We start from the raw sequence: 21,862 nt of genomic DNA, 5'->3' as shown, positions 1-21,862 counted from the left end.
CATTAGATCAGGAAAATGTCAATTTGTTGCTGACAGTAAATTGAAGAGACTCAGTTAATGTTGAAGGATTAGACTGTCTTTTCTAATTCAACTTGTAACACCAGTGTAAACTCCACTAAAATATGGTTTAATCCTGAGATATATTTTTAGCAGCTTGTAAGAAAAATGCTTGTTTCCAGAATCTCAAATCATTAAGACATGCCTGTTGAAAGGGAAAATAGCAACTAAGCTAACTATAGCAACCTAACCAGATTTAGCTCCACGTTAACAGGCACTTGATATCTTAAACTCCCTGTGCCCCGGCAGAGCTTATCAGCTTGTAACAGGCAAGCTGATGCTGATAAGATTCAACATCAATTTCTGTTTAAGGTTACAGCTCAACAAGATGCAAGTTGAGGTCAGGTTTCACATCTGTACCCTGACCTTTTAATTTGGGGTGTCTTTGCTCGTTTCACAAAGTAAAAACTGATCATGCTGAATAGAGGAAACTAATATTTTCCTAATTCTATTCCTTCTTCTTTTTTTATAGTGGCAGTGATGGCTCAGGGTCATCTCGTCGCCTGTACCAAGGCCTACTGAGTGCCGGGAGACAGTCCTATTCACCAAGACACAGTCCCTGTCACACACATCACCAACAACTCTCTCTAAAGCATCAGAATAGCTGTGTGAGGAAAATGGCAAGTCACAGAGACCCTCGCTTTCTGCACAACCTGTCCTACCACCCACGATGGCAGCACGACTCTATAAAACTGAAGAGAAAAAGACACGCTCGAACAGTAGCTTTGAACATTTGCAGTAGAAATAGTCTGTTTAAATCAATAGCAGCTTCATCATCTAAACCACAGTTGCCATCAGATCCTGTGCAACGCTCCAGGAGCTGGTTCAGGAGCAGGCTTTTTCTGCCCTTACTCATGCTCACATTTCTGCCCTGTCAAGCCTGGGCGACCACTTTCAAGGTGGCCCTGGTTGGACCCTGGACGTGTGACCTGCTGTACTCCAAGTCTCTCCCAGACCTGGCCGCCAGCCTCGCTACCGCCCGCATCAACAAGGACCCCTACCTCAACAAAGGCTACTGGTACGACTACACGCTGGTCAACGAGGACTGCAAGTCTTCCCGTGCTATGGCTCGCTTTGCGGAGCTGGACGGTCATGGTGCTGCTTTCCTCGGTCCAGCGAACCCAGGCTACTGCTCCTCCGCTGCTATGTACACCAGAGAGTGGGATCTTGGGATTCTCTCCTGGGCTTGCCTGAAACCCAACATGAATAAACTGGGCATGTATTCCACCTTCCAGCGGCCGCTTCCTCTGTCGTCCCGCGTGCTTTTCAACGTGTTGCGGTTCTTCAGTTGGGCCCATGTGGCTGTGATCTCAGAGGAGACAGATTTATGGGAAGCAACCGGACAGGAGCTGGCCTCTTCTTTGAGGGCTCTTGGTCTGCCTGTAAACCCTGTGGTCACCATGTTCTCCGACAAGGACGGGCCGCGGAAGGCGCTGACAAAAGTGCGGGAAACAAACCGGGTCAGAGGTGAGTGTTGGAGGACCTTTTTTGTATGTCTAATTTACGATAAGATAAGATAAGAAGTACTTTATTGATCCAAAGTTAGGAAATGTTTGTGTTGCAGCAGCATAAAAAGACATGGCATTGTACAATCCAATTAAAAGACAAGAAATAAACATTTGAAAATGTCAAGATTCAAGGCTTTTATTGTCATATGTACATAGCTACAGTGTAGTTAGGTCACAGGTTCTCAACATCTCAATAGCAATAAAATAGCAAAAAAATTCGAATTACACATTTACAGTGACAAAATATAAAGCAGGATATTATATATACCTAAATATGTGAGTAATGGAATATTAAATATTAGATTGGATGTAAATATGAAATGTACAGTGTGATTTAGAGTCCAAGAAGCTATGGAGCAGATAGTTCTCTTCCAGCCAGTGGTGATTTGTTATATAGAGTTAAAGATAAAGTATAAGAACATATTAACCATCATGTATTTTAATTTCTTACATATAAATAACGTATGTAATCCTTCCTCTCCACAGTTATCATTATGTGCATGCCTTCTGTCCTGATTGGAGGCCAAGCCCAGTACCAGCTTCTGACCACAGCGTTGGACATGCGTATGATCGACCGCGGTTACGTCTTCATCCCCTACGACACCCTCCTCTACTCACTTCCCTACAAGGGGACTCCCTACTATATGCTGGGCAACGACACCAAGCTGCGGAAAGCCTATGACGCGGTCCTCACCATCACCATGGACTCTGGAAAACGCAACTTCTACGAGGCCTTCAAAGACGCTCAGGACAGCCATGAAATCCGCAGCAGCTCCAAACCAGAGCAGGTGAGACCTCTATTGTAGATTTAACGATACGATACGATAATACTTTAATGGTCAGATCAAGTCTGAAATTTGACTTGCATCACAGCAGCTCCATGTGTGACATCAACATATACACATATCAAGACGCAATACATGAAAAACAAGCAACACACATTTAACATAACAGCACAATCACTGAGAGAAAACATGCTCAAAGACCCTTCAGCGTGCATTTGATCTGGATTCAGCTAGAAACAGAAGATGATGACACAACTGGAAGATGACTCAAAGCAAATGCACTTACCATATCCAACCTCAGAGCACATTACAACAACTGTGAACACACACACACACACACACACACACACACACACACACACACACACACACACACAGTCACACAGACAAACACACACACCGGCACACAGACACACACACACACAGAGACACACCGACACACACACCGACACACACACCACACACACCGACACACACCGACACACACACAGACAAACAAACACACACACCGACACACACACAGTCACACAGACAAACACACACATCGACACACACACACACAGACACACAGACCGACACACACACAGACAAACACACACACCGACACACACACACACACACCGACACACACACCGACACACACTCACCGACACACACACAGTCACACAGACAAACACACACATCGACACACACACACCGACACACAGACCGACACACACACAGACAAACACACACACCGACACACACCGACAACACACACACACACACCGACACACACACACACACACACACACACACACACACACACACACACACACTCAAAGACTGCAAGCACTACTATTTAGAAATACTTATGGCTATTTTACTAATATATATTTAGACTGTAAGTGTAAATATGCACATTGACACTGAATGTTATCTCGTTGCACTGTCATCGCTACTACCTCTTCTTTTAACACTCTTATTTATTTATTGTGTCTATCTTTTACTGCAGTGAGAGTTGCCCAAGGAATTTCGTTGTACTTTGTATGATGACAATAAAGATATATTCCTTATCCTCTGTCGACCCGGTAGGTTTCTCCATTCTTTGGCACCATCTACAACATGATGTACTTCACAGCAATGGTCGCTGAGCAGGCCCGCGCCAATGGAGGCCGCTGGGTCACCGGTCAGATCCTCGGTGAAACCAAAGGTGGCTTTGAATTTGAAGGTTTCAATCAGCTTCTGGAGGCCAACAGTGACGGTGAAGGCATGCAAGCTCGCTATGTAGTGCTGGACTACAGTGGCATTGGCAACTCTCTCTACTCAACTCATATTATGGAAGCTGGCAATACATACAGTGGGGTCGGGAGTTTGAAATACCTCGGCCGTTCGATCCATTTTGCAGGAAGCACGCCCTACACTGACTCCAGCTGCTGGTTCAGCTCATACTTTGCCTGTACTGGAGGTGAGTACAGTAGAAGTAGTGTCACCACACAAGAACGTTTGGAATAATTCAGCATATTCAGACTCTCTTTCTGTTTGTCTTCTCTTCCCAAAGGCATGGATACAGCCACTACGTTCTTTTTTCTCCTCGTGTTTGTTCCAGTAGTTGGATGTGGAGTTCACTTATTCCTTCATTTAAAGTAAGTACAGAAGAATATCAAGAAGTCATACCTCATCCGGTGAGATCTTTCTAAATATTCTTCGTTATTTTTGGGTTTATGCAGAAAAAATGGTAGGATTGGGTTCAGTGTTGGAGGTGGTGGTGCTGGCAGTGGATCAACGAAGGTTATCCTGACTCTGGACGACCTGATCTTCATCAACACTCAAATCAGCAAACGGGTCAGTTCTGAGCTGAATCTCTGACAATAACAACTGTGTTCTGCATCCTTCGCCTTGCAAGGATTAGAAGTATCAACGTTGTATCTACTCTAAGATGACCAGTCCTTTCTTAACTGTGTGTGTGTGAGCAGAAGATCAATGATGAAAGTATCCTGAAAAGCCAGCTCGATATGAAAACGCCTCAACACTCGGTTTCCGGTCGGAGCTACATGGCAACTTCTGCAGACATGTCCAATGTTGCTGTGTTCGAGGTGAGGCGAGCCCAACACATGTAATACATTCCTGTTATATAATATTGCTGCTTTATGCCTTTGGATGTTCTTGGTTTCACAAACACTGTGGTTTTGTAGGGTGACTGGGTTTGGTTGAAGAAATCGGCCAATGGAGCTGTATCGAGTGTCAACGGAAACACTGAGCATATCTTTATAAAGGTAAGTGAATGTGTGTGTTATTAGTACATCTCCAAGGATTAGGGATATAATATTGGTTTGGATTGCTTGTTTGTGTGTATGAAGTATTATGGAAAACTAATGGCCTGATTTTCAATAAACGTTGTGTAATAATAATAATAATAATAATAATAATTTCAATTTATATAGCGCCTTTCACGAAACCCAAGGACGCTTTACAATGGGAAGTAACACAACAAAAAGTAATAATAATCATATAGATACATAGGCTGAAGAAAACAAAACAGGAACAGGTTGTTGAGTACTGTATATTAGTTGAGGCCAAAGGCCTGAGTGAACAGGTGTTTTTTGAAGGTGTCCAGAATGTCTGCATTCCTGATTGCAGAGGGGAGAGAATTCCAGAGGGTGGGGGCTGCGACACTGAAGGCTCTGTTGCCAAATGTTTTCAGCTTGGAGCGCTGGATGGAGAGCAGCCCTTTTTCAGACGACCGCAGGTGACGAGAGGGGGTGTAGGGCTGAAGGAGGTCAGAGATGTATGGAGGGGCTAGGGAGTGGAGAGATTTGTAAGTTAGCAGGAGGAGTTTGTACTGGATGCGTTACTTGACCGGGAGCCAGTGAAGGTGGATGAGGGTAGGGGTGATGTGTTGCCAGGGCTTAGTGTGGGTGAGGAGCCTGGCTGCAGAGTTCTGGAAGTACTGGAGCCTGTCCAGGGCTTTGCTGGTGATCCCCGAACAGAACTCCATTGCAGTAGTCCAGAAGAGAGGAGATGAAGGTATGAATTAATGTTTCTGCAACGGGGTCTGGGAGAGAGGGCCGGAGTCTGGAGATGTTTCGTAGGTGAAAGAAAGCGGTTTTGACAGTAGACCTGATGTGGGAGTTGAAGGTGAGGCTAGAGTCCAGAGTGACGCCCAGGCTGCGAACCTCAGGGGAAGGGTGGATGGAGCCGCCATCGATGGTGAGGAGCAGATCTCCAACCTTCCGGAGCAGTGTTTTTGGGGCCACAACCATGAGCTCTGTTTTGTTATTGTTGAGTTTATGTAGATTTTTTTACATCCAGGCTTGGATGTCGCGGAGGCAGTTGACAAGTGACAGTGGGGGTAGCTGGGATGATGGATTGGTACTGATGTAGAGTTGGGTGTCGTCGGCATAGGAGTGGAAGTTGAGACCATGTCGGCGGATGATTTCACCGAGGGGGAGTATGTAGATGTTGAATAGAAGGGGGCCGAGCACCGAACCTTGAGGCACACCTTGGTTGACAGGGGCTGGGGGAGAGCTGGATTTTCCGAAGGTCACAAACTGTTGCCTGTTGGAGAGGTAGGAATGGAACCAGGAGAGGGCTGTACCAGAGAGGCCAAGGTAGACGGATAGGCGGTTGAGTAGGATAGTGTGGGAGACTGTGTCGAATGCGGCGGAGATGTCCAGGAGGATAAGGATGCTGACGAGGCCTGAATCGGCGGCTATGAGGAGGTCATTGGTTATTTTAATAAGGGCCGTCTCTGTGCTGTGGTTGGATCTGAAGCCTGATTGGAAGGCTTCGTAGAGCTCATGGTCGGACATATGATGGTGTAGTTGGTGAAGCATGGGCCAAGGAAGAACTTAAAGGGGACCTATCATACAAAATGCACTTTGTGATGTCTTTTATACATAAATATGTGTCCCTGGTGTGTCGGGGAACTCACGCAGCGTCAGAAAATAAAACCCTCTCTCTTTTCCTCCGTACCCAAATCTTTTAAAAACGGGTGTACAACGAACTGACGTCAAATCGGCAGCGGACCCACAGAAAGTTGCTATCAGAAACAATGCCTGACGTGTTTTGGACGTCTTTGTTTACATTAGCAAGCCTCGCTAACACTCAGAGCTAACCTGTACTGAAGAGCACGTGTTTAAAAAGCAGGAAATAAAAAAAGAACTCACCTTGTGATAAACCTGCAAGAGAAAAAGCATTTGAGCTCCATACTGTTTCACAAATAATCCTTGACGTGGTTTAAACAGGATGGTGTTTTATCTCAGCAGAATTTTACTTTCTCTCCGGTAGAAAATCTGATCAGGCATTAGCTCCGCCTCCTCTTCTTCTTTTTTTTCAGGCTAAGGACCCAAAATCCGCGTTTCTCTAACAGGGCTTCAAAAGAGGGGTTTGAGCAGTATGAGAGATGGCTACAATGGGTGAACTGTTTGGTATTTTGAAAAAAAAACTTCACAGACATTTTTTACATAGGTATGGCCCTACAATATATTTTCAAATATAGCATGATAGGTCCACTTTAAAGCATCTTAGACCAGATAATCAATGGTTGATATCTGCAATCTGCGAGTAGCCTGACTTCAAATGTTGCCAGAAAACACCAAATAAAGCGGGCTTGGTCTCTAAATGGATATTCCTCTTGTAACGTAAAGTTACTTGATGTTTCCTTTGTCTTCCAGCTCAGAGACATGAGGCACGAGAACCTCAATCTGTTCCTGGGACTGTTCTTCGACTCTGGGATCTTTGCTATTGTGACCGAGCATTGCTCCAGGGGCAGCTTGGAGGATCTGATCAACAACGAGGAAGTGCGTCTCGACTGGATGTTCAAGTCCTCCCTGTTAATGGATCTGATTCGGGTAAGAGAGACACAATGACCAACATGTGTTTCCTTTCCCATCTTGTCACATTTCCTCACCCTTCACATCTTTTATCAGGCGATGAAGTACCTCCACAATCGGGGCGTCATCCACGGACGACTCAAATCCCGAAACTGTCTGGTAGACGGTCGCTTCGTATTGAAGGTGACAGATTATGGCTACAATGAAATTGTGATTACCCAAGGCTTAGAAACTGAAGAGGAAAATAATGAGGGTGAGTTCATGTGAATCCACAAATGAATTTACTATATTTGCAAATAGTCTTTCTTTATTCATCTTTGCATATTTTTGCTCGTTAAAGATCTGCTTTGGACGGCTCCTGAGCTGCTGAGAAGTCCCATTCTGAGGAAAAGGGGAACTTTCCCAGGAGATGTCTACAGCTTCTCCATCATTGGGCAGGAGGTCATCTGTCGCTCCTCACCCTTCTGCATGCTAGACATGCCACCCAAGGGTGAGTGAAATGTAACCCTAAAGGCCGGTTACTTAACCTCTTTAGCCCCACGTACCCGCCGAAGGGGCCGAAACCACAACATCTGCAAGCAGCAGTGTCTGAGGGCTTCTTAAAATGTAATAAACTATGAATGTTTCATATCCATGTGACGGGAAGAAACTCAGCTAACTGATGATTTTTTTTTTTTTAGCAAAAATCAACACAAGGCTAACGCTGTGCCTCTGAATTAGCCCTGTGCGAACAAATCTTATGGCCGTTAGCACAGAACTCTAGTTATACCGATCGATATACTTATTGGATCTGCACAAACAAGCTTAGATACGTAACATCTTGAGAGTCCACAGATTATAGAAATATAAGGATCATCACATCACTGACAGGGGAAGCAAATACAGACAACACACAATGTAGCTTTAGGTAGCAAAACACGGAGATATGCTCACTTTAGCTGTTATTCTGATCAAAAGTCGTGTTCAATGGCATTAAAACGAGAAAAAACGCGGCTGAAGGTTAATCCATAGGTTAATCCAATGTGTCTGTCACTTTGAAAAAATTATTGATAATCCATAATTACATTTTATGCAAAAATCTGAGAATAAAAATTAGCTGCTAATGGTAGCCACCAGAGTGTGTTGCAGATCCGCTTTTGGCTGCGCATCACTCTTACTCCTTATTTGCTAACCTGTGTGTGTATATGGAACTTTCCCTCGATTCCATTGGCTCTAGCGGTTAAAAAGAGATGTCAATCATCAAAATCAAACAATGGGTTCCAGAGAAACGGCAAAAACGCCCATTTCCACCCAAATGGCCCCAGAGGTGGAGTTTTTTTTGCTAAACCGCTCTAAAAAGGTAAAATATCAGGGTACTTATTATATATTGTACTTTTGGATTCCTAAAGCTTTTAGTCTACCTACCATCATCCAAGGTAGTTTTCACTATAAGTAAAAAATAATTTTTGGACGGACACTATAATTTACAGTTTTTTACCATGTTCAATCTGAATTTACTTTAAAATAAAAAACATCTATATTGATTCTGACTTGTCTACATCCAACTCACAGGTTTATCATTGCTTTGAGAAAAAAGATTATTAATTTTCCCCTTTTAGAAGTGTAGTTATGGTCATTTGTTCTGGAAATGTCATTTTCGAGCCTGAGACCTGAAAAACAGGCTTGGGGCCTAACAGGTTAAAGGGAAACAGTGAAAAGTAAAAAGTGTCGGGGCTGGGTGCACAAAGATTGATCATATTTCCAATCATTGTCTTGTCTGTGTGTGTTGACAGAGATTATCAGCAAGCTCAAAGAGCCTCCTCCATTGTGTCGGCCTGTCCTCTCATTGGACACAGCCCCGTTGGATGTGATACAGATTTTGAAACAGTCCTGGAGTGAAGAGCCAGAGAAAAGGCCGACCTTTGAGGAGATCTTCAAACACGTAAACCCCTAAAAACACAAGTTGTTGTACATCTATTTTCCGTTCTGATGAAACTGGCAGATGACGTTCCTGTTTCCTCCTTTTTCACCTGACAGTTCAAGAACTTCACCAAGGGAAAGAAGACCAACATCATCGACTCGATGCTGCGGATGTTGGAGCAGTACTCCTCCAACCTGGAGGATCTGATCAGAGAGAGGACGGAGGAGCTGGAGGTGGAGCGGCAGAAGACCGACAAGCTGGTGGCTCAGATGTTGCCCAAGTGAGTGTGCAACAACTTGGATTAGCTCAATGTGGAGGGAATTCTTAAGAGAAACTGATAAGTGATTCATGGACAAAGTTTGTCTTTTGTTATATTTAATAAAGTATTAAATAAAGTCAATATACAAGTGATATCGATCTCAAATGCAGGAACAGAGCAACTTCATCCTCAGAGGACAGAGAAGTTCAGCACCCAGAACACAGCTTACAGTCCCACTATATACCCCACTGGTCCCATCATTAAAGCATAAAACCCCCTTGTCCTTAACTATTTCCAAATCCCCCTTTCACTCTTCGGTTTGCCCTCCTGAAATGTCAATCCTACACATATGTCTCTGTTAAACACATACAAGACTAAAAGGCAATCAGGGTATAAGACTATATGTTTCAAATGATTGTATGATAATTTCACACAACACACAACATGACAGATGTATTGAAACTGTGATGTCATAGTGGAGCCATTTAGAGCCTCAGCACAAATACAATATTATATGTTATTATATGTCCTTTTACTTCCTTAGGGAGGTCAAAGACAGCCTCCTCAAAGCTGGCAGGGGTTCAGATCTGTGTTTAACAGCAGGGGGGCTCCAACTTCATTTACTGTTGTGCTTTTCTGCAAGGATTAAGTTAATGATTCTCAGGAACCGTGGAGACCAAAGCAGATACATCAAGACCACAGAGAAAACCATGGTGCTGTCAGCTTTTGAGGAAAAACCTCAATAAATGAATTCCTCATCTTTCTTTTGTCATATCTCAAACATGTGGCTTTATTTATGCTGCATTCAGAAACTGAGGGAATATTTGGTTATATGATATGGAGGGGATGGTGTTTGTCCAAATAAAACACTATCATTAAAACCTTTTATAAGAGGTTTCATGTCATCAAGTCCTGCATATAGACTCTTATTGCACTATTTCACTTTTTTAAACTATTTTCTGCTTGTATTTACTATTTACTTGCACTATATTTGTCTGTTTATCTGTTTTTTGTGTTGCACTCTCGGAGAAGCCAGTGACACAAGATTGTAATCGACATAACTACACTGTAGCTATGTTCGTTTGACAAAGAACCTTGAACCTTGCTGGGAGATGTCACTTAAATGTGTCCATCTGTTTCTATGAGAGGGTATCTTTTGTATACTTTTTGATTCATTTTATAATTTTTAGCTCGACTGATGACATTTTTTGTGTTATTAATAGAATTGTCTTTCCCTAAAAGTCACAAAGGGAAGCCTCGACATACTCAACTATGCTCATAGTTTAGAATTTAGCATAACAGAATGTATCTTAATAGATTAATAAAAACAAATGCATTTGAAAAGAGAAAGGTGGTTCTCCGGTTGTACACTGCCAGTCCGCCCGTTAGAAAATAATGATTAATCAGCGGTTGCGAGGACCTGCAGATCATGTTTATTTTGAGATAAGAACGGGACAGTGGTTCCAATGTCAGTTAGTGCTGGAGAATGAAATCCTACAGATGACTTTGAGCCGTCTTGTGAGAAGACTTCAGCCTCTCAGCATTTTGAAATGTTTATTTCTTGTCTTTTAATTGTATTGAACAATGCCATGTCTTTGTATGCTGCTGCAACACAAACATTTCCCAACTTGGGATCAATAAAGTACTTCTTATCTTATCTTCATCATCCTCTTCCTCCCTCAGGTCTGTGGCCCAGGCGCTGAAGACGGGCAAGCCGGTGAAACCCGAGCACTTCGCCCAGGTCACGCTGTTCTTCAGCGACATCGTGGGCTTCACCACCATCTCCGCTCTGAGCGACCCCATCGAGGTGGTCGACCTTCTCAACGACCTCTACTCACTGTTTGATGCCATCATTGGACTGCACGACGTCTACAAGGTGAGCGCTGGGGGGTCTTGCAAAGAGTAACTATCTTTTCTGGATGATTTTAATACATTGAATTTATAGCCAGCTATTTCAACCTTAAAAGGCACAGTGGCTACAAGGACTTTTATTGCACATTTTCACTTCAACTTGAGTTTATATTAATAATATATTTATTTTCTTCTAATATGGTGCAAGTGTCACAAAACCTAATTTTCTCCGGAGAGCTTTACAGATAGCATATTTGGTTTTGGTCGTATCTTTTAAATATTATTTTCTGCATTTAAAAAGGTGTGACACACGGCACAGGTCTTCTGTAGGATATTATCATTTAGCTTTGGTAGATTTATTCATTTTTATTTGTTAATTTTTAGACAGAACTTCATTCAAGGATTATTTTCACAAATAGATATATTTCATGTCAAAATATCCACAAGAATTTGAGCTACAGTGTAGGAGTCTCTTTATTGTTAAAAGTTGCTGAAATCCTTCATCTATTGCTCCTTAATCAGATTTGAATTTATTCTAGGAAAACATTTAATCCAACAAGTAGTTATTTATCAAGATAGTTAATTTAACGTTTGGGGCTGGTGTGTTCCCTACAGCCAATAATTGTATAATTTCTAGATACGTATCTCAAGGAACAGGAGCTTGTGGTTTCAAGTGTTTTAATTGCATGAGAATTACAATCCCTTACAGAACCACAGATTTTTTTTGGACCATAAATTATGAAATCCTACTTTTTTCTAGCGTAGTGTTGTAGTGTCATCCTGTTCCTGTGGTCCTTTCAGTTGTTCCAAAAGACACAATGGGTTATCTTCTGAAGTGAAGTTCATAGAGAGGATACTTCATGCAGACATATGACTAAAAATAAAATATAGTCAAACACATGTCTCTCCAACTTTGCGGTGCTAAACCAGTAAGAGAAAACCCTCTCATTCTGAGTGTGACCGGCGGTGAACTCTGGTTTGTTCTGTTTTTATAGGTGGAAACTATCGGAGACCAATACTTGGTTGCGTCAGGAGTTCCCAACAGGAACGGGAACCGTCACGCGGCTGAGATGGCCAACATGTCTCTGGACATCCTGCACTGCATCGGGAGCTTTAGGATGAGGCACATGCCCGAGCTGAAGGTCAGGATCCGGGTCGGCCTGCACTCAGGTGAGCAGTCGGTTCATCCCTTCTGTGCTCTGGTGATTATTATAGGTGTCATTTGTCAAGATTCAAGGTGTTAGAAAAATATCACTCGTCGTCACCGGCTTGAGCTTCAATCTCAGGATCCATGTATTTGTGATCCTCTCCAGAAGTCATCACATACAGAGCATCAAGTAGTTCCTGAACAGTGTCCTTCACATGCTGATATCCAAGAGAGGGAGTTACAGTCACAAGATGGAGGAATAGAAAGCAGTCTTCAATGTTTACTTCAGATTAGCTCCACGTCAGAAATGAGCATGCTTGTCATATGTCTCTCTCCATAGAGGCTGAATCATCATGTTAATCACATAGCTATTATGCCTAAAACAGTCCTGATGCTCTTCTAGGTAATCACACATCATGTCATGTACTCAGCTACAGTTGGGATACCTTTGTTATCATGTGTACTCTGATATTGGAAGAGGACATTCAGTATTTTCCCAACACAAGGCTTTATTGTCATTTGTACAGTAGCTACAGTGTAGATATGGCAATGGAGAACTTACGTCACAGGCTCCTCCAACAGTGCAACATGAATATATCCAACTCCAATCCAATCAAACTCGATTTATATAGCACTTTAAAACCTTCAGACCAAAGTGCTGTACAGAGAGATAAGCTCACAAAACTCAAAATAAATACATTTATATTAGTGCTGTCAAAATTATCGCGTTAACGGCGGTAATTAATTATTTGAATTAATTGCGTTAAAATATTTAACGCATTTAACGCATGTGCAGAATGGCCCGCCCCATACGTGCCACCAGTGGCAGCGCCAGGGTATGGCTGGGGTAGGCTACACCCATACCAAGAAATGGCTTAGCCCCACCATGAAAAATGATGTTAAAGGAAGCAAAATAAAGTCTGCCAACTCGCGCGGAGTAAATTGCACAGACAGCAGTTAGTAAGATTGATTTCAGTAGCCACGGTTTTGAAAACTTTTGTCACGTAGTGATCGTCTTCTCAATAGAACATCTTTGATAACGGCGTGGTGTTGTTGCAGGAAGTCCCGACGGAGAATACTTTTGCTGTAGTACGGGGTGCACATAACTGGTACGCAGGTTATGTGCGTAATCTCTCTGAAATGCGTACCGTCACTTGTGTCACAAAGCGCATTTGCGTACCGACGTACTTGTGAAGCTTTTCCAGAAGGCGGTTGGATCACCGGACGACAGAGTCGGTCTCCGTGTGCACTGCACAGACAGGGCTGCTGTTAACGTCGGTCTGTACAACGGAATTGTGCCAAAACTACGCCAACCGGCTGCGGAGGGAGACTCCCCCCCTTCACTGGAGAACTGCGCTAAAACAGCTGATCACAACGTGCACACTCTGTGGTCACGAAGTACTCCACTAGCGCGCCCCCCCCCCGTCGACTTGCCGTACTCCCCCGTTGATAGAAATCAACACGTAATGAATTAAGACCCCACGGTTTGGTGATTGATAGGTGTGTGGGTTGTCTTTCATTTTGACACACATAACAATGTTATAATAAACATAGATACTGTGTGTTAAATGGATATATCCGCCTTCTTTCATTTATCTTTCCATTCCCACAACAATATAAATAAATGGCATATTTTGGACATAGTTCGAATGGTGATTAATCATGATTAATTATGTTTTAAGCTGTGATTAATCTGATTAAAAATGTTAATCGTTTGACAGCCCTAATTTATATATATATAGGACATATAACAAATAAAACAGATACAATAGTGCAAGAGAATGTTTTGAGATGAGCAAGTAAATACAAATAAAATAGAAATAGTGCAAGAGGACTCTATATAGAAGTAAATCGAATATGATATATTAGATACATAGTTTTCAAGATGCAAACAGATGAACACACTGGGGACATGAAATGACTGAATGTATCCCTTTTATCTTTTAAAAATGTAATTTGTATAAAAAAAGCTCTGCAAAATAACACATTGGATAAATGAAGTCAGATCATTCAAAAACATATGTTTTGCTTATTTAATATTTGCAAGACATATTTTGTATTACTGGCTCCTTTAACATGTTATCCTGATTACTGCAAAAGGCCTTTATGACTTTCTTTACTGATAGACATGTGTCAGTCTAACTTCTTATCTAAAGACAAAACCTTTGTTTAGATGACTTGTTTCAATGGTAACTATAAAGATGCATCGGGGAAATGATCTTGGGTTTCAAAACATCAGCAAAACTAGAATTCATTATTTTTTAAGTCGATCATTTAATGAGGCATTCTTGTCAGCAAAAGGCCATGGGATCCACATGTTCTTCACATTTCTGGAACCAGGAAATGTACGAACAAACGACTTTCAGAAAGGTTTATATGCACAATAAGAAAACATAAAATGCAATGTAAACATAGAATGTATTAATGTGCATTATCCAAATATTAAATAACCAATATTAATGCAGGTACTGATCAATATGACATGTTGTATGTCTTCTTGTTTTTTCATACATTGCCTAAAATGTTGATGACCATATCAAAATGATTCACATGCATGTCTAATATAGCGTGAAATAACTCCAGACTCCACCCCAGAGTGTTTGAAAGTGAATTTGTTAAAGAGAAATGCAGGAGCCCAAGCTGCTAAAGGAAAGGAGGTATTTTTACCTCCTTTATCCTTCGTCTGGAACTTATTCCAGGAACAGTGACACAATATCCACTTAGAGCGCTGTCATCCAATTAACACACTGCATGCTTTGGATTTCTAACTCCTTCCTACGAGTTTCCTTCTATTGCTTCTCCCTTTCGAAGAATTGGCCTTTCTGTCCTGAGCATACATATTAAGAGGAAATCAAATGCAGCCAAAGTAAAAGAAAACATGAAAATACAAGAACTACAATAACATAGGAAAAGAAACGTAACAAATACTACAGCACATGTTTTCAATATAATATAACACTTTTTGGAAGGATGTGCACAAATATTGATAGAAGAATGTGGAGAAGTTCACAGTAAAGAGCCACAATTTGACACGTAAAATATTGAGCCTACGAGAAGCGTCAGATAAACGTGTGTGTGTATTTATGTGTGTGTGTGTTTGCAGGCCCAGTGGTGGCTGGAGTGGTGGGTCTCACGATGCCTCGGTACTGCCTGTTTGGAGACACTGTCAACACAGCATCTCGAATGGAGTCCACAAGTTTGCGTGAGTATCTCAAACATCCTCATACAGTATTGATCAGACAGATCTCCTTCTTTTAAAACATGTTTTTGTTAATTGACAGTGTTTGAGAGGACAGGTGTAGTTCTTCTGTGTGTGTGTGTGTGCATGCTGCCTTAAGCTGAACAGGGCTTTAAGAGAGCAGTCCTCGCTAATCCTTTAAGAGTATCAGCAGAATTAGAGGGCAATTTGAGTTAGATTTGATTAGAGGGCAGTTTGCCCCTGCTACCCTCTGCATGGTATATTAATTAAGTATGACCCTAAGTGGAAACGGCTAAGTACACTTTACTTATGGTTAAAAATACCCACATCTGATAGCGCTCCCAGAACATTATAGAGTAATAAATGAAAGTAATCACCTTTAAACTAATCAGTGGAAGTCTAGCTTGCTATATCTTAAATGCAGAGCTCGAAAGTGTTCATTCATGTACTGAATTAAAATAAGTTGATTATGCAGATGTAATCCTACCCTTCTGTTTTTCAGAGGAAAATCTTTTGTTACTCTTTTTACACCTCTACAACAGCTACATTTAGCTAATTTTAAACTATTTTAAAAACAGAGGATCAGGTTTAAAATGCTTTGTAACAAGGCTGAAAAAAGGGCTTTTATTTCCAAAGCTCGTGGAAAGTTTACTGTTCACCCACACAAGACTTGATGCATTGTTGAAGATTAAACTCATCAACAATTTTCAAAGAAATACAGTTAGCCCAACCTTAAACATCTACAGCAGATAATTGGTTCAAATGTAAACGAATCCATGAATGCAGCAGTGATATAAGCAGAGCAGGGTTTCCGTTAGCCGGTAATTACCGGTTTTTAGCTGGTAACATTTATTAAAAACCGGTAAATTCAAAACCTGCCGGTCAAAATGTCTGGTAATAATTAGGGAGGCTCCGATAGATCGGCCGCCGATCATTATCGGACGATATTCACTCTTAATAGTTTGATCGGTGCTCTCTATAAAGGACGATCAGGAGAGCTGGATCTGATCGATATGGACATAAACGCGAGTGAAGTATAACCGGACACGAGAGAGAGATCAGATCAGCTGCTGAGTCAGACAGAGACACGCAGCTCTGCATGATCACCTGAAGCCCCGCCTCTGTTTAGCTGCATGAGAAACTGACGGGCTGTCAGGAGAGAGAGGGAGGGAGAGGGGAAAAGAGAGCATCCGTTTCTCCCGTGTTATTATTCAAAGTTGATGTAAACTTTTGAATAATGTACTTCATCTACTACAAGTAGTTTGTTTGAATGTAATAATTATGTTGTTTGTTGTTTGTGGAATCATTTATTGGAAAATTAATCTGAATTGTTCGATCTGTTACGATTATAAACTGAAGCAATATAAAAACGAGCCCCATTAACTGAGTTTTAAACATCAGCATATCCGCTCATAGTCCGGTAATTACCTGCTAACGGAAACTCTGCAACACAACTCTTATTATTATTAGTGAAATATGACCGGTAAGTTTCAAATTTGTCCGATAAAATTAATTCTGCCCGGACATTTGACCGGCGAGAAAAAATCCTAGCGGAAACCCTGAAGCAGAGGTGGGAGAAGTACTCAGATCTTGTACTTGAGTAAAAGTAGAAGTACTCAGATCTTGTACTTGAGTAAAAGTAAAAGTACCAGAGTGTAGGAATACTCTGTTGCAGTAAAAGTCCTGCATTCACAATGTTTCTCAAGTAAAAGTAGAAAAGTATTCTCATCAAAATATAGTGAAAGTAGCGACAGTAAAAGTAGTCATTGTGCAGATTGGTCCATTTCAGAATAATATATATGATATGTTTGATAATGATTGATCATTAAAGTGTTCTCAAAGCTGGTAAAGGAGCAGCTAGTTTGAATGACTTTGTATACTGCAGGGTAGCTTGTGAATTTACTCCAGGTGGAACTAAAGTCTGATTCAACACTTGATTAGATTTAACATCATTCATCCACATCTGTAAAGTAACTAAAGGTATTAAAAAAAAGTACGTAAATCTACACCTCTGGATATAAGAACCTTTCTGCTTCTCTTCGCTGTGTTTGTTAGCCATCAGTGTGTAGACTGCTGCCACCAAGTGGCGTAATGATAAACAGAAAGTCGGCCTTTCTAAATCTCTTACAATTAGTTCAAACCTTAGAAAGTGTCAAAGCAAATATAGATTTCACATTTACAATTATCCACATTTTTCTCTTTTCTTTTATAGCTTTCAGAATCCATGTCAACAGAACCACAGTCGATCTCCTGAACACCTTGGATATGGGATACAAAATCGTCAGCAGAGGCATGACAGAATTAAAGGTAAAAAGAATAAAAACGTTTTAAAGGTCACCTATTATGCAAAATCCACTTGTTCATGTCTCTTCTACATCAACATGTGTTCCCTCTGTGGAAAGAGATTCTGAAAGTTTCAGGAACAAAGATTCTCTCTTTTTGTCCTGATCCATTTCTATAAAAACCTGTCTGAAAATGAGCTGATCAGATTTTGGCCACCTTATGATGTCATAACGATTTTTTGGCTTGTGTAAGCATTAACCAATTACCAACCAAGGTACCCCCCCCCCCCCCACCCACACCTTATCACCTGAATCTCCTCCTAGAGCACCATTGTGTTCTTTGTAACCAAATATCTCTCAGAGTGGCGTGGGGAGGGGCTACTTATTTTCATCTAAAGTAACAGACAGAGAATCAGCACTTTAGAAACAGGGCTGAAACAGAGGGGATTATGGGATGCTGCAATGATCTGTTTGGTGTTTCAGCCAAACACTTCAGAGCAGAGGTCGTGTTAACTGAATATTTTCCGTCCATGATGGATTTTCTTTAACAATGACGGAAAAATCTGAAAGCAGTCCGTCATTTTGACAGATTAGAACAAACTCGGAACAGCGCCAAAGTTTCCCCGCAGCGAGGCTCTGGTGTTATACCGTTTCCAAACCTAACTTTGCTGTACAAATCATTGAAATGTCTGTGAGTTTTGGCTTTACGCTGTGCGTGCTCCCGCGAGGTGCAGTGGACACCCACCCCCGTTGACAGTTCACGAGCGTGCTCTTCCCCCCCCTTTCATCAGAGTTGTGTAAAGGCCGACGGGTAATAATGGATTTTGACGGAAATGTTACGATCCTGTCCGTCAAAATGACGGGCAGCGAAAAAGTCTAGCGCGGACTGGGACTAAAAATCAGCTCGGGACTCTCTACCGGCCCACTTCAGTACCGGCCTATCGGGATTCGTCCCGAACGTCCCTATGGCCAGTCCACCACTGCTGAGACCTATAATATATTGATGAAAAACAGTATAATAGGGGACCTTTAATATATTCACAGAACACATGCAATGCACCCACTATAAGACCTGCATCCTGATAATGAATATTATCTTTAGGGAAAAGGGATTGAGAACACATATTGGCTGGTGGGGAAGGAGGACTTCGACAAGCCTCTGCCTATTCCTCCAGACCTTCCAGGGTAAGACAATGTTTTTATACTCCTCTATATTTTTATAATCTTGATTTCCTAGATTTGTAGCATAACTAAACAACTGTGACATAATAATATGGAGCTCCGAGACATAAAAAGCTGCATTTCCTTTTACAGGGGGATCAATAATGCTATCGCTTTAGAGGAAATTCCTGAGGACAGAAAACAAAAATTCCTGGATCGACAGAAGAAGATGACCTAGGCTGGTCTTTTCTTTCTTTTTTTACAAATGTCCCAGAATGAAAAGTTACATTTTGTAATTCAGCATTGGTTTTCAGTTTAGCAATACGCAGAGACGTGTGAAGGAAAAAGAAGACCCTGCAACAACCACAGTCTACAAAAATCCTGTCCATTAACTTGAGAATTCACACGTTTCTTTCAGGAAATCATTTCTGTGCTAAAATCATCTACTGTAGAAGTGGCAGCTGTCCAAATGATGTCAGTTCAACACACACAATAAGCATGCCGAGGATGAATTGCAGATCCATGAAGTGTTGGTTTAGACCTCAGTTAAGGGATTTGTGATTGATGTGTTCACAAAAGTAATCACTGTGTAAAATCCTGGTGTACTTCATGCACTGCAACTGTACTGTTTGTACTAGTATTTGTGCTTTGTAGAGATAATGGAGATATGCCATCCTAAACACACCATCTATTCATCTCTGATATAAAAGAGCACTCACTTTAGAAGCATTAGCCTTTTAAATAAACTACATTAAAACATGTTCACAGGGATTTGAGCAATGGTAGGTCAGTGAGAGAATAGGGCAGGTTTTACATTTGCTTTTATGTATTATCACTGTGGTCATTTACACATTTGATAAATGGGAGCAACATCATTCAATTTTGTTTTATTACTGGCTTCTTCAACAAGCCTATTTGATCGATTAGACTGATATATATGTTTCATTTTAAGCATGTCTAACAAAACTTAAATCACTTGTTTCAATGCTCAATGTAAAGACGCATCAGGGAAATAATCCTGGGGCAGCAAAGCTAGGGATAACTTTGAAAGAATCCAACATTTAATGACGCATTATTGTCAACAAAATGCCACGGGATCCACATCATATTCAAAACATTGATGTACGATGTGCACCACTATGTTTATTATCTTTATGATACTATATACATACAGTATGTATTGCTTTTTAATGATGTTTGTATTGCTTTAACCATTATGCTGACCAAATAATAGAAGACATACATGCAAACAGATCCAGACCACTGCTCACTAATGCATTTCACAATAACTTCATACATGTAGCATATTACTGAAACATGCTGCCTGCATTCCTGACTATACTGTACCGCTGTGTGTGTGTGTGTGTGTGTGTGCGTGTGTGTGTGTGTGTGTGTGTGTGTGTGTGTGTGGGTAACGTGGTCTGAGTGGGACAGACCTGATTTCTGTGACACTGATATGCAGAGAGTCAATGGGCGGAAATTATTATCTGCAATAATGTGCTTCAGCAGATTGAGCCTTCTCATGTGTATCGCTTTGGGAAAATGTACGGCCATCATTATTTTCTATCTGGATTCTCAGGGACCCCAAGCTGTATCCGAACGTCCTCTGAGAACAAATGTCCACAAAGTCGCTCCCATGCCCAACCCCGGGGGATTTTAAAGATCATATGGGGGGTGCAGGCGTACAATAAGTGGGAGGACAGAGTCTTCTGAGTCATTCCTCTTTGGCTCAGGGATGTGTATATACTGTAAATTTGTACATAGTTAGTTTGTCTTTGTGTCCTGCAGGGTTAGGGACTTTTTAGTGGAGTTTCTTTGGTTCCCTAAACCCCTGACACAAAGGGAGATATGAGCAGAACATAAAGGTTTAATCACAGTGCAATGAAATTGTATGCTACTGCATTGTTAACTCACTCTGTGTTGGCTTGCTAATTGTCTGCCGCAGCACTGATATTAAAGCAACAATAGGCCGGCAATGTTAGAATGAGATTTATCTCCGACTACAGTTTCAGTCCGTGGCATTGTTCATCCTTGGAAACTTACTTTTTGACTACTTTTAACATAGACAAAATAAAAAATCAGAAGACTTGATTATCAGGCTTCTTGTGGTGAAGTATTTCACACCATTGAATGTTTAGCGCTGGCTCTTCAGGAATAATCTAACTTTTGCCGAAGATGATTCAGAGTCCAGATAAGGAACATATCCAAATGTTTCTCTGACGGTATCCAAATAACTAACTAAGTTATTCTATATCAATTTGCCAAATAGACTGATCTCATCCAAGTTGAACGGACTGTATTGTTCATTTTGAAAGTGTTCTCAATGTGTTTCTGTAAATAAAATATGATTTTAGTGAAGCTTGAGACTATGTGTTTGTGTCATTGCCAGTCCTTGTGTGTTGAGGCTGTTTTCCCAAATGGTGCACTGGCAGCATAATAAATGATGATTCAAACCAACTGCCCCAATAAATCACGCGTTTAATAGGCAAGTAAATCACTATTTAAATGTTAGTACTACAAATGATACTACAAAAAAAATGATAGTATAGTATGTTAAATAAAAATGCAAAAGGTCTATATTGTGAACATATCTTATAAAAGTCATTGTATAGCATGTTTTTTTAAATATAAAGAGTATACTCTGTTGAAAAAGTAATGAGTAAATGTGTAAAAATGAACATGAGTCATAGTATAGCATATTGAAAAACATGAAAAAAGTTGCTGTATAGGTATAGTAGCCTATGTCATTATGTATTTACATAGTATAGTACAGTATGTACAACTCTTAATGTTGACCTCAAATTGCACCACATTGGTTCCTTTAATTTTGAAATGCATCATTGAATATTATAATACAATTGTATTTTTGCTGTAATATTAGATTCCTAAAACATGACAT

The 21,862-nt window shown here is 41.1% G+C and overlaps 1 protein-coding gene across 1 annotated transcript; it reads left to right on the top strand.

The window, feature by feature from the left end:
• The first annotated feature begins 674 nt into the window (after positions 1 to 674).
• On the top strand, positions 675 to 19,201 carry gucy2d (guanylate cyclase 2D, retinal). The gene is made up of 18 exons (XM_034198347.1): positions 675 to 1,524; positions 2,052 to 2,353; positions 3,425 to 3,797; positions 3,891 to 3,975; positions 4,060 to 4,174; positions 4,306 to 4,425; positions 4,525 to 4,605; positions 7,006 to 7,182; positions 7,261 to 7,417; positions 7,505 to 7,654; positions 8,937 to 9,085; positions 9,181 to 9,344; positions 11,007 to 11,199; positions 12,170 to 12,344; positions 15,425 to 15,523; positions 17,733 to 17,827; positions 18,905 to 18,987; positions 19,117 to 19,201. The coding sequence occupies exons 1-18, from the start codon at positions 675 to 677 to the stop codon at positions 19,199 to 19,201; spliced, it is 3,453 nt and encodes a 1,150-aa protein (XP_034054238.1).
• Positions 19,202 to 21,862: the final 2,661 nt, after the last annotated feature.

The sequence above is a fragment of the Gymnodraco acuticeps genome, unplaced genomic scaffold (assembly GCF_902827175.1).
Source record: "Gymnodraco acuticeps unplaced genomic scaffold, fGymAcu1.1, whole genome shotgun sequence".
Classification (NCBI taxonomy): domain Eukaryota; kingdom Metazoa; phylum Chordata; class Actinopteri; order Perciformes; family Bathydraconidae; genus Gymnodraco; species Gymnodraco acuticeps.
The sequence above is the reverse complement of the archived record's forward strand: the minus strand, read 5'-3'. Positions and strand labels throughout refer to the sequence as shown.